Source organism: Salvelinus alpinus, chromosome 4 (genome assembly GCF_045679555.1).
Source record: "Salvelinus alpinus chromosome 4, SLU_Salpinus.1, whole genome shotgun sequence".
NCBI classification, from domain to species: Eukaryota; Metazoa; Chordata; class Actinopteri; order Salmoniformes; family Salmonidae; genus Salvelinus; species Salvelinus alpinus.
This window is the reverse complement of record NC_092089.1, coordinates 73587298-73600389: the sequence shown is the minus strand read 5'-3', so window position 1 is coordinate 73600389 and position 13092 is coordinate 73587298. Positions and strand designations below refer to the sequence as shown.

At 39.8% G+C, this 13092-nt stretch overlaps 1 protein-coding gene across 1 annotated transcript; it reads left to right on the top strand.

Annotated features, from left to right (window-relative positions):
* Positions 1-10344: 10344 nt before the first annotated feature.
* On the top strand, positions 10345-12852 carry lbx2 (ladybird homeobox 2). Its single transcript, XM_071398965.1, has 2 exons — positions 10345-11068; positions 11760-12852. The coding sequence occupies exons 1-2, from the start codon at positions 10744-10746 to the stop codon at positions 12218-12220; spliced, it is 786 nt and encodes a 261-aa protein (XP_071255066.1). The 5' UTR covers positions 10345-10743; the 3' UTR covers positions 12221-12852.
* Positions 12853-13092: the final 240 nt, after the last annotated feature.

The following is a 13092-nucleotide window of genomic DNA, read 5'->3' as shown; positions in this document are numbered from 1 at the left end:
TTACAAATGTATGGTGTTTCAAGGCTCTAGCAGGCTGGTTTTCAGTTATGTTGATGCATTAGTCTAAGTGGCCTATTAACCCTCTGATGTCCTGTGTTGTGTTAGGACTGGCCAGGTAGGCTGCAGAGTAACCCTTTGTTTTGGATGAAGACACTTAGTAGTGCTCAGCCTCGCAGGGTGAAGGATGTTTCACAGGGGAGAGCTTCGCTCTCCATGAAAGATGACTTACTTCCCGACATTAGATGTGTTTTTTTGTCTTTCTTTTGCAGAGCTAGCCTAAACCCAAAACCAGAGGGTACTACAGTTTTGGCTCACTCAAATGGCATGGGACGGGATACTTTGAAAAGCCGAACCAATGTCTTACATTGACATTTTATATTCTTTAGCATTGCTTATTTGTAATTTTCGTTGACCTAACTCATATGATCCATATGTTTATGAAAAGTAGACAACTTTATTGACACAATTTCAAAGTCACTGGGTGGATATAACAAGTTATATTTGCACTATTTGTGCTTATGTGGTAATAGTGCTGGTGGAAGTAGTATACTATTCTTGATATTTGGACAACAGTAGTCTGCCTGCAGGTGCATGTGTGTGAGCGTCCACACACAAATCTATGAGATACACTATATATACAAAAGTATGTGGACACCCCTTCAAATTAGTGGATTCGGCTATTTCAGCCACACCCGTTGCTGACAGGTGTATAAAATAGAGCACACAGTCAAGCAATCTCCATAGACAAACATTTGCAGAAAAATTGCCCATACTGAAGAGCTCAATGACTTTCAACGTGGCACCGTCATAGGATGTTACCTTTCCAACAAGTCCGTCAAATGTATTGTAAGTGCTGTAAGTCAACTGTAAGTGCTGTTATTGTGAAGTGGAAACGTCTAGGAGCAACACTCACTACCAAGTTCCCAGCTGCCTCTGGAAGCAACGTCAGCACAATAACTATTTGTCAGGAACTTCATGAAACGAGTTTCCATGGCCAAGCAGCCGCACACAAGCCTAAAATCACCATGCGCAATGCCAAGTGTCGGCTGGAGCGATGTAAAGCTTGCCCCCATTGGACTCTGGAGCAGCGGAAACGCGTTCTCTGGAGTGATGAATTAAGTTTCACCATCTGGCAGTCCGACGGACGAAACTGGGTTTGGTGGATGCCAGGAAAACACTACCTGCCCGAATGCATAGTGCCAACTGTAAAGTTTGGTGTAGGAGGAATCATGGTCTGGGGCTGTTTTTTTATGGTTCGGGCTAGGCCCCTTAGTTCCAGTGAAGGGAAATCGTAATGCTACGGCATACAATGACATTCCAATTTTGTGGCAACAGTTTGGGGAAGGCCCTTTCCTGTTTCAGCATGACAATGCCTCTGTGCAAAAAGCGAGGTCCATACGGAAATGGTTTGTCGAGATCAGTGTGGAAGAACTTGACTGGCCTGCACAGAGCTCTGACCTCAACCCCATCAAACACCTTTGGGATGAACTGGAATGCCGACTGCGAGCCAGGCCTAATCGCATCAGTGCCCGACCTCACTAATGCTCTTGTGGCTGAATGGAAAGAAGTCCACGTAGCAATGTTCCAATATCGAGTGGAAAGCCTTCCCAGAAGAGTGGAGGCTGTTATAATATCAAAAGGGGGACCAACTCCATATTAATGCTCATGATTTTGGAATGAGATGTCCACATATTTTTGGTCATGTAGTGTACATGTCTTGGGAAAGTTTAAGTCTCAACGCTGGATATGTACTTATCCTAAATATTGTTTGACCTTCCCAGCGCCTGGCCATTACTCACCTCTGAGTCCTTCTCGCAGATGGATTTTTCGTTGCATTAATCCCCGAGATCAGGTGGGTTTTGTCAAAGTGTTAAACTTTAATACTTTGGGTCATTTATCTTTACGGCCAAACCCGGGGTCTGTCAGCGGCCAGACGAGCTATTTCCTCATTTGGTTTGGGAGCAAAGTGGCGCAGGAGTGCTCACGGCTTAATGAAATCCTGATGTGAGAAAGGGGAGAGCTGCTTCAGGTCGTGGCGCCGAACCATCTCAAGAAACTATACCTCTCTGGAGAGGTGGCTTCAGTTATTCATTTTTTCTTTCTCTTTTCAAGAACTACGACACTCTGCTCGTAAAATGTTGCACCGATGCGCCCTCATTATCTCGGAACGTGTATTGGGACCCACCAGGTGCCCAAGTAGCCGTGGATAGAATTGCAAGTGATTAATTTGTTGACGGCTCCCATGGTACAGAGTGTACTCAGAGAAGCATTTATCTTCATTCACAAAAATATGTGCAGTGACACTGTGGATATGAGTCCCAGTTCAGTCCAAATTAATTATCGTCCAACAAAAAGAACAGATGTCACTAAAATGTAGACACATTTCTGTTATGTTTTGAATAGGTAGTGTGTGTTAGTATAGTTATGGAAATATGGAATCTTTCCATGTGGGCATTCATTCAAATGTTTGTAATGACTGACTTTCTGGCTTCTTGTTTGAAGAGTACCTTTCTGACTGTTTAGTTGTATTCATAGTTCCATGAGTCATATATTCCTAAGTAGTATTACTAGACAGCATCATTTATTATCACAAGCAGCTTCAACTTTTCACTGTCCTTCTATTTTCTTTTCTTTGCGCATTACTTTCTACAGCTATGAATGAATAGAGTATATTTAGTATGTGATGTTGTTCTTGAGGCTGTGTATGTTCAATGTTACTTTTTCAAGACTGTTTGAGTTAGCCTAATATTTAGCGCATCAACTTTGGGTTTTGGTCTCTTGACCCAAACTTTAATCCTAACCATAAACCGAGCAATTCTTGAAAATTGAGGGTTTCGACAAACCTTCAAAACCTCAATAAGTCCAATTTCTTTGCTAAACGTCATTATGTAAGGTTGCGAGATCAAATCCCTGAGCTGACGAGGTAAAAATCTGTTGATCTGCCCCTGAACAAGGCAGTTAACCCACTGTTCCTAGGCCGTCACTGTAAATAAGAATTTGTTCTTAACTGACTTGCCTAGTTAAATAAAGGTTCAATAAATAACCAAATAAAACATAGCGTGATCATTTGTCCATGAGATCAGGTAGGCTTTATGTTGGGGTCAATTGACCAATCTGAGTTCTTCCAGTTATGAGTCTGCTCCTGTGCTGAGGTTGTGAGCATGTCTCAGTCTAACATTCTAGTGTATAATAGGCACATAACACCTACTGCATCTGTCATGTGTTTGCCTTTTACATTTAAGTCCCTCTTATCCAGAGCAACTGACAATCAGTGCAGACAAAATAAGGTTAACAACATCTAATTTGTTAACAACATTGATACACAGCTGTATCTCCATTGAATATAATAATGAATGATTAACTCCAAAGATCATGGAAATAAGTTGTGTGTGTTTTTTTTGGGGGGGGACAAAACCGTATATCCTAATTCATTCAGTTTTGGCATTAATATTTGTTTAATTGAACTTAGTTCAGTTTATCAATGTATGGTTATTTATCAATGTATGGACCATTATGGATCATTTCAAATGCATCAATTAGAAATTATCTTTATGGACGACAACATAGTTCTTCTGCACATCGTCCATACAGGATAATGCTACATTATTTTGTGAGCAATATTGTACATGAGAAAACAAAACCCTGAAAATAGAATCAGACCATGGTTGCTCACCCCACATCTAACCAAAAATAAGTGGCTTGGGCTCAACCGCTCCATATCTTCTCATCAGTTGGCGTCCATTTGGGGGGACAGTGTGGTTCCTCCCTTTGATCTGTCCCACTTCTCTCTGTATTAGTCTACTGGTGCCATGTTCAAAGGCATCCATCCATCAAGATAGCTCTCTCTCTGTGTGTGTGTGTGTGTGTGTGTGTGTGTGTGTGTGTGTGTGTGTGTGTGTGTGTGTGTGTGTGTGTGTGTGTGTGTGTGCGTGTGTGTGCATGCGTGCACGCGTGTACGCGTGTTATTGAAAAACTAAATCTGTAATTGTGGGTACATTATGTTACAGTATACAGTGAATACTGAATAGAGCCAATATCCACCCCATACACTTTAGATTGAAGTGATTCCACATGTAGTTAATTGATGAAGAACATTCTACTACAGTGTATTGAGTGGAGACATCAAATTCAGACCCTCTACTGGAACTCACAGGTGTCATCAGGAAGAAAAGAACAACCAATGTATGGGCTAGGAATTTATCAAAAGTAAAATAAAAAGTCTTATAATTAAGCAATAAGGCCCCGAGGAGTGCTGTTTTTAGTCATGAGCATTGCGGAGTGCCTGGACACAGCCCTTAGCTGTGGTATATTGGCCATATACCACAAACTCCTGAGGTGCCTTATTGCTGGTTATAAACTGGTTACCAACGTAATTAGAGCAGTAAAAATAAATGTTTTGTCATACCCCTGGTATATGGTCTGATATACCAAAGCTGTCAGCCAATCAGCATTCAGGGCTCGAACCACCCAGTTTATAATAACTGATGTAATGTCATTATAATATAATTATATAATAATAATAATAATAATAACAATAATAGTTTAGGCCTATACTCAGCTATTTACAAAATATGAATACATTTCAAAGTGTTTGTCTTTGCAGTAGGACTTGTGCAGTTAGCTCAGTCTAATCTATTAGTCGTGTTTGACATTATGGTTAGTTTAAAGGTGATTCAATTGTTTCTAATCATTACAGGCTAATAAAGCCTATTATGGCCCACGGTGCAGATACATGTACTAATGCAATGTAATCTTCGTTAAGCCCTTCTGGTCGGGCGCTTGGCCTCCCACACCCTTCTTTATGATCTTAAATGGACTCCAATGGAGCATTACTGTCGAACAACACCGCTTCCCGGGGGGTTTCAAGTTCTGAACGCCGAGAGAAAATCAACTGTGCAAAGGTGATAGGGCTGCGAAGCGGTTTGGCCCTGCGCGTTTGGGGTTCCGCGTTTGGAAATCTAAACATTTGTCAACCCAGTGGCTGAAGGGAGAAAAAAACAACAGGTACTAAACACCGTGGAATATGACACTGTCAAAGGCAATGCGCAATGTAACAGCCTAAGCACCTAAAGGCCGACGTTTACGAGTGCTGTTGTTTTAGATGCTTAAGAGAGGGAGCTTGAAACCGGCATTCATGTTTCTCTCTCCATCCCTACACGCGTCAAACCCACTCACGCACGCCTACATAGCGAATGGATGGAGATGTTTTGTCTCCAAGATTACGCGTCCACGTTGCCTGTCATGTACGCGCGCACTCACAAGCCTCCACTTTCTCCCTCCCCATTTTCACACACACACGCGCGCACGCGCACACACACACACGCACACTGCAGGGAGTTATTCTTGCGCTCACTCTCACTTTTTCTCTTATTCAGGGGTGGTGATGATGTGTTGTTTACAATGGCTAGGGTACCCATGATTATCCTTAGAACGCACGAGCAACTCAAGATCACATAGACCCGAACTATTGACAGTAGTGTTTCCTTGAAAATGCATCATTGCTTAAAACGATCGCTGCGTTAAATAAAGCTTGTTTAGGCCTAACATGTTTCGGCCGGTGCAGAGGAAATAAGGGCAGTCAATAATGATGTTAGATAACATTGCAAAAAAATATTAATAATATATAGGCCTACTACTATTTTGAAGGGAAATCGCCTGTAACTCGCTCTCTTGTCACGTTGGTCAAGAAATGTCATAATCGTGAGTTTAGTAGTGACAGAGTGTTGTGAATGACTGCATTATTATTATTAGTAGGCCTGCCATTATTTTTCTTGTTGAAAATAATAATAATATCAATAATTTTAATAATAATAATGATATACTTTTCTATTTACAGTTTACAATTTAAAATATGGGTTATGAATTGTTATGCCTATAAAATAATGATTGAATGAGGAGATGAAAGCCCACAATATCACAACGATTATTTCGTCTTTATTACTGCTTCATTGTGTAGCATCTTATAAAGTCCAAACCCATTTGTAATCAAAAGGTTGACTACTGATATTTTGTCAACATGCCCTGCTGGCATTATACAATTTGATCAATGCAAGCACTTTATGGACACACTTTATGGACACACTTTATGAACCTTGGTCATAACGCAGCGTTAGGGCTGTTGTAAATTCAGGGCCTGCATAGACAAATAGCTTATGTTTCAACCCTGTATGCCCAGAAAATCACAGGACCTATAGGGATATCAATGGAGACCAACACAACTGATGCAAACTCAGCAAGCCCTCTATTTCACTACAAGTATGTATCACTCTCATGTGTCACCATAACTCCCACGTTAATGTGAGTGTTCCTGTATTAAGTTATAGTTAAGTTGTTAGTACAGCTGTTTTGTTTTGCAACAGGAGTCAGTAACGATTATAGTAAGAAGGTGATGAATAAACCATAATAGGTCTAGCTACCTTAAGGATATTCAGATGTGTCACTCGACACAGTAGTATTGCATTGGACGCGCCACGTTTCAAACATTTTTGTAAAGCCCAAATAATATTGACGATGAGAGATTATATGTCTATAATAATTGTATTTAAATCATGGACAGAGACCAGCAGAGAAAACGTAGAAATGACCGAATCAATGCACCTGCATATGATATGCTTTAGCACAATTTGGTAGAACTACAGTATGTTTCTCCGGATTTACAAGTTTATTGGACGTACCAGGTCAGGGTACTTTTATCATTGCTCGAATATCTTCAAAGCATCAAGACAAACCATGCAGTGCAGCTTAAATAATCAGAAAACCAACATTCACAACCAGCTGTTTATGTTTGCAGTTATTCCAAAGGCCAGTTCTAGACTATGGGCGATGATATTTTGATAGTCTGAATACGTCTTTCCAATAGCCAGCCCCAACAAATCTTCAATGTACGAGGAAAACTGAAAGGACATGAGCAATATGTGACCTATCCGGGGACCATGCAGCTCTGGGAAAGGGGACTGACTGACTGGAGATAGAGCTTTGGCGAATATAAAACACAACTCCCAGAAGAGTTCATGATTGATGATGTCAGGTGTTCTGTTTCTAATTAACGGTTAAATTAAGCCAAAGAAAACCTTTCGAATTAGCACTGCTCCGCTTGAGACCGTAAAGATCATTGGAAACATGTTTGGAAAAGAGATATCGGTGGACTTATCTTTAGAACTATCAATGCTTGCCGCGTTTGAGGGAAATATAACACTCCATTCATTCCATCGCTCCATGGCTCGTTTGCCCTCCGCTGTGTTCTTGGTGGGCGTAGAGTGCAGCTGTATCTCTTTCTGAAAGAACCATATGATATCAACACCAACGTTACATTCTGCATTTTTCCTGAATAGGCCGACACTATGAATTGCACCATGTCTGTTGGCATAAATGTAAATATTTTTCATCAAGACAATAGTAGCCTATGACATCAATAAGCATGGTTGGTTCGTTTCCATTTCCAAGTTCTCCTGTAAATAAAAACATATTTTATGTTATAGGCTACTGCGATTGTAAAAGGTTAGCAAGGGTTATTGTCCAGGTAGAGTTAAAATATAATAACACGTGGAGAAGAACAGTATTGTAATAAAATCATTGCAACCAAATAGCCCTGCTAAACGAGATCCTTGGGACCTCCCTATCCCCATTGAAGTTGACATTCTAAATGGTTACGGTAAGGGTTAAGTTTCGGGTTAAGTAAGGGTTGTGGTTATGGTTGAGGTTAGGGGTTAGGGGTTAAGATTGGGTTCAGGGTTAGGGACGTCCCAAAGATAGCACTGACCGCAACCAAATAATACAAAATAAAAATAAATGAAATTGTTGATCAGCAACAAGACATTGGTTTATAGTTATCAGGCTGTAGTTTAAAAAATATATAAATTCGATGGATGGCCTAGGCCTATATTTCTATTTAACTAATCATTATTTGAGCTAGGCTAAATCCTACAACAAGTCATGAGATTAAGCAACACATTAATGACGTTAGTGTGATGGGCCTACAGATGTGTGTTTTTTTAAGAAGAAGAAAATGTTCATTTAACAAGGCCCAATCGACGCATCTAGCTGAAGAAGGCTGTACCCCCATTGTATTGTATAGCCAAAACCACTCTGAAATGTTATAACCTCAAATGTTGTTTGTAGTCAACAGAGCCCTTCGAATGAATTGTACATATTTAATAGGAAAAGCTCCCTCTCAATATTGCTAAATGACATCCAAGACAGCGGGTCTCCATCCAAGCTAATAGAATCTCGTGCTGTTTTATAACTCCTATGCTATTTGGCCTGGTTTCGTCCCTACACGAATGTCACCATATGGGGTTCTTGGCACGAACAATATGGTGTTTCTGCAAGGTTCTATTCACTGTTAATGGTTCATGTAAGAAAGACATTTATCATTTCAGTCGATTATTGAAACGCAATGAAATAACCGCCACGTTGGACATTAACAATAGTGTACCTCGGGTTTGAAATAGATGGTTGATGGTGTTGACACGCACGGTAGGGATGTGGGAATAAGCTCAGAATTGCCACCTCTGGATCTTACATCTTTCTACCACACTGCCGAGAGAGCACGGTGTTCATTTGCTTAGTAAAACACATTAGAAATAATCCTCCAACAGTTTGTAAACATGTCAATCGAATGTATTTTTCTAAGAAAAAAATATGGTGAAAAGCATTATATTCATATGCTGATATTGTCCTATTTCATTTAGGATATTTCCCTTTTTGCGATTAGCCTAATAGGCTACAAATATACATTTTATGATAGCCTACGTGTGCACCATAAACAATGAAATAGAGCTGGTTTAGAAAATATATAAAATATATATAATACAAAGTGTAAACACTTTTCTCAATATATTATATTTGAATAGGCTAAACGAAAATACAAACAACATTTCGCTATGTGCATGCAGATGAAATTCCTGTCGAAGCACATTGCTTATTTTGCAATTGCAATTATTGAAACCTATAGCATGCAACATAGCATGATGGGTATTTTCATACCTCAGATTGTCGTTAAACCCATTTCAAAAATCTTTATAACGAACTATTAATGCGTGCATATTCTACAATAAGTGTTATTGTGTCAAATGAAGTCGTCCTAATAGCCTGCTCAATGGATAAACAACACACACAACCAACCTGATCCTCGATGCTTTCGAACTTGCCCCTTTTTCATTCTCTGATCTACTCTCTTACATGGTACAGCCCGGACATCATCAGAATTTTAATTCACATCATTAACGATGGGGAGAGAATGGCAGCGTGACAACTCTTCTGTGTCTCGTCTCTTTACCTGCAAGCTAAACAGATCACATAAAGTATTGTCACTGGCCACGCCGTCAGATTTATCAGCATGTTGTTCTAGGACATTTTATGGAACATTATAGTGTAACTCAACACTGTCCTACAATGCACTATTTATCTCCTAATCATTCCCAGGTTGTCTCTTTGGCTTGCTATACGGTTACAGGAGATACAAGTAGGCTGCAGCTATTGTTTTTTAAAGCACCGATAGCTGATGTTCAAAAAAGGGATAAAGGATAAAGGTTAACGGTTTATCTTAGTGGTTCCCCTGCCAAACGATCCAAAACTATAAGCTCAAGACAGGAAGGATAATGCATGTCTATGCTTTGTTCTTGAAACTTAATGGGCATGCTAAAATGTAATGTTAATAATTATGTGGGCTTACTTGTTCTAAGAAAATAATTATGTTGATAATGTAGTAATAACATATACAGTCCTGCCTATCATAATGGTAATGCATTCAATAAAACAATATATTAAGAAGACATTAGTAGCCTAATAATAACAATAATAATGCACATTTGTCACATTGCAAAAGTCATTTGACTGCATTTGAGTTACCTGCGTCAGCTTACTATATTGCATAATTGAAAATTAGACTAGCCGTGCAGTGAGCACAGTTTGATGTTGCCTACCCTGTTCAAGCTTTTGGGGCTGCTAGCACTCACATTATCCACCAATCCTTTTGTCTCCGAATCATAAGTGCCTTCAAATCTCTCGTATCATTTTGTATGATTAAGCTACAAGGGTGCCAATAGTGCAGTTTCTTTTTATATCACTGAATTAGGCCTACTGTGTACCATAATAATACAAAGTCGACCGTTATACACAAGAATGCTTATGGCATCGTTTAAATGAGCATCAACTCCCTTTCCAGAGGAATACACGGATAGCATGTTGCCTGTGGGAAGGAGGGCGGAAGATACATAAACATTTCAAGCCATCTCCCGCTCCTCAAACATCCCCAACATTGCTGAGGCGAAACTCCTCCTCTTCTCTCGTCCAATTAATTATAATGGTCTGGCCCTTTAAGACGCAGCAGCGGGTCAGCAAGTAGTGTAGCTAGTGTTTTCTAATTGAACTTCGCCCAATCAACAATAACTCGTTAGCGGTTGCTTGCTTTTTCTTGTTCCTTGAGACAGCTTATTCCTTGCAGGGAATCGCCCCCAGCCAGTACAGTTATACTTTCTAAAGAACTTCATGGAACTTCGCAGAGGAACTGTCTCTCTCTGCAAGGAAATACGATTTGGTTGCCTGTGAAACTGCAACCTACGCCCGAACCATGGTTATTTTGGAGAAAACATTTCAGAAAAGTGTAGTTGCATAATTCGACTGAAAGTGATAAAAAGTGGGCTGCGAAGAAGACGACACTTGAAGGAAACACTTGTGGACGTTTTTAACGACAATTTGAATGAAATAATCAGCCTTTGTCAGCAGTAATTCCTTGGGACTGCAATGACCTCCAGTAAAGACATGAAGGCAGGCTCCGTGTTGCAGTCCGGCGGTGAGGAGAGGAGACGGGGTCCCTTGGACCAGCTTCCACCCCCGGCCAACTCAAACAAGCCTCTGACGCCGTTCAGTATTGAGGATATCCTAAGCAAACCCTCGGTGAAGAAGTCAGTTGCAAATCTCTGTCCGCCGAGAGTTATTGAAAAAGTGTCCGGCTCAAATGCAGCAAGGAACGGTATTAGCACTCCCTCTTCGCCGTTATGCGCTCTGGAGGAACTAGCCAGCAAAACATTTAAAGGTCTGGAAGTCAGCGTTATACAAGCAGCTGAAGGTAATGATTCATATTCAATATTGACATAACGTTTTCATTTTACATTTACAGATTCAGTGAGTGATTGTATTGCCTAAGCATGCATAATAATCGAAATAGCCATTGGTGAAAACCTATCGTATCAACTGTTGTCAAACGTTTACAGTGAGTGTGGTTCTAAAGGCATTGCAATATGTCTCAAGCTATTGCCAAGCCCAGTCTGTGTGATGTTATCTACCCTTGGCTATTAATTCATAGTTTAATTGTATTTGTGCGATAATTAACAGCAGGCTATAAGGAAACCTGCAATTTATTGGGGTGGAAAAGGAGGCCTCTCTAAACTGACATCTATTGTGCTTCCTGGTTTAAAATGTAATTAAGTTGCAACGTTTTATAGGCTGTTTTATTGGGTAGCATGTTAATTATTTCAATCCTGATATTGATAAATATTTTAATCCTAATGATGCATGGACAATGTAAAACATGAATCTGTTATTCGTTGCATATTGTCTCGATAGAATGTTGTACGCAAGTTATTACCAAACCATACCCAAAATAATAACAACAATTGTTTGCATCTGCTTTACATATTCGATAAAACAAGACCTCAATTACAACGCTGCTGATTCTATCATTGCACACTTTAGGACACTTGTAGACATGTTGTTCTGATATTGTTTTGGAAAGTGACTGTATTTCCGTTTCCCTAAAGGTCGTGAGCATGTAAACGCCTTTGGACAGAGGCAAACCTCAAAAAAGAGGAGAAAGTCCCGGACAGCTTTCACCAACCATCAGATATATGAACTTGAGAAGCGCTTTTTGTACCAGAAATACCTGTCTCCGGCCGATCGAGACCAGATAGCTCAGCAACTGGGGCTAACCAACGCTCAGGTCATCACCTGGTTTCAGAACAGACGGGCCAAGCTCAAGAGAGACTTGGAAGAGATGAAAGCAGACGTGGAGTCGCTCAAAAAAGTCCCACCACAAACCCTGCAAAAGCTAGTCAACATGGAAGACATTGACGACCTGCAAGGAAGCTCTGGAGCAATATCCCCTAGCATCTCCCCGTCGTCACAAGGACACCGAGCATTTCCTCAGTCCCCCTCCTCATCCAGAGACCAAACTACGGACGAATTCTCAGAGGAGGACGAAGAGATTGAGGTGGACGATTGACAGTAGGCCCATGTTTTAAGAAAGCGCATTTTTCAAAACTTTTGCACGGATATTGACGTTGATAGCAGTTAAACTTAAAAGGAAAGTTTACTTTCTCCTCTTCTCCATTTTAATTTAATTAATTGGACTGTAAAGCCTTCTAGATGTCCCCGTTTCAATTTCACCAAATTATTTGAGAAATACATATTTATTTCAATAGGTAATGAAACATACTTAGTGTTAAAGTACACGATCAAGACTGCAAAGTGTGTGTTTTTTCTCTATGTATCTTTTTTGGGGGGGTGCAATTTTTTAACAATTCATCCGTTTTCAGCTGCTAAAGGACATTAAAGATGTTCAACTCGAATGTCCCCAAATTCAGACCCAATTGTAACTTTTAAAATGCCCATGTAAGTGGAGTGTAGGTTAAATCTTGATGTACATTTTATTAAAAAAACAAAAAGTGTTTCCAAGCAATAGCAGTCATGTAAAAATCCATTATCAATATCCAGTTAAACATATGCCAAAACTTTTACACGCTATACGTTCTGTATATAAATTAAATAACGAATGCCTAATTTTATTGTACCATTCTATTTAATCAACATTATGTAAATAAAGGGTATGATATTTCATGATATTATCTGCAATTACATCTGTTTCGATGTGTATTGGTTTAGCCTACAATTTGTGACATAACACAATGGCAAGGCAACATTTTATTATCGTGAACATTTATCTAGAATTGAATATTGTTTTCCTTATGGTAACATCAAAATATTGGTTATTACACGTGATTTGAACATCTGAATATCCTTCTGTTGATTGAAGGCTTACTGCTCTTTGTGTGTAAAGTGGCTTTGTGCGTAAAGTTGCACAATTAGCGGCAGTTA

What these genes read in the sequence shown, in the direction of transcription:
- lbx2 (XM_071398965.1), top strand. Translation starts at nt 10,744, where the DNA reads ATGACCTCCAGTAAAGACATGAAGGCAGGCTCCGTGTTGCAGTCCGGC. An exon ending in CGTTATACAAGCAGCTGAAG is followed by an intron (nt 11,069 to 11,759) that starts GTAATGATTCAT and finishes GTTTCCCTAAAG; the next exon opens with GTCGTGAGCATGTAAACGCC.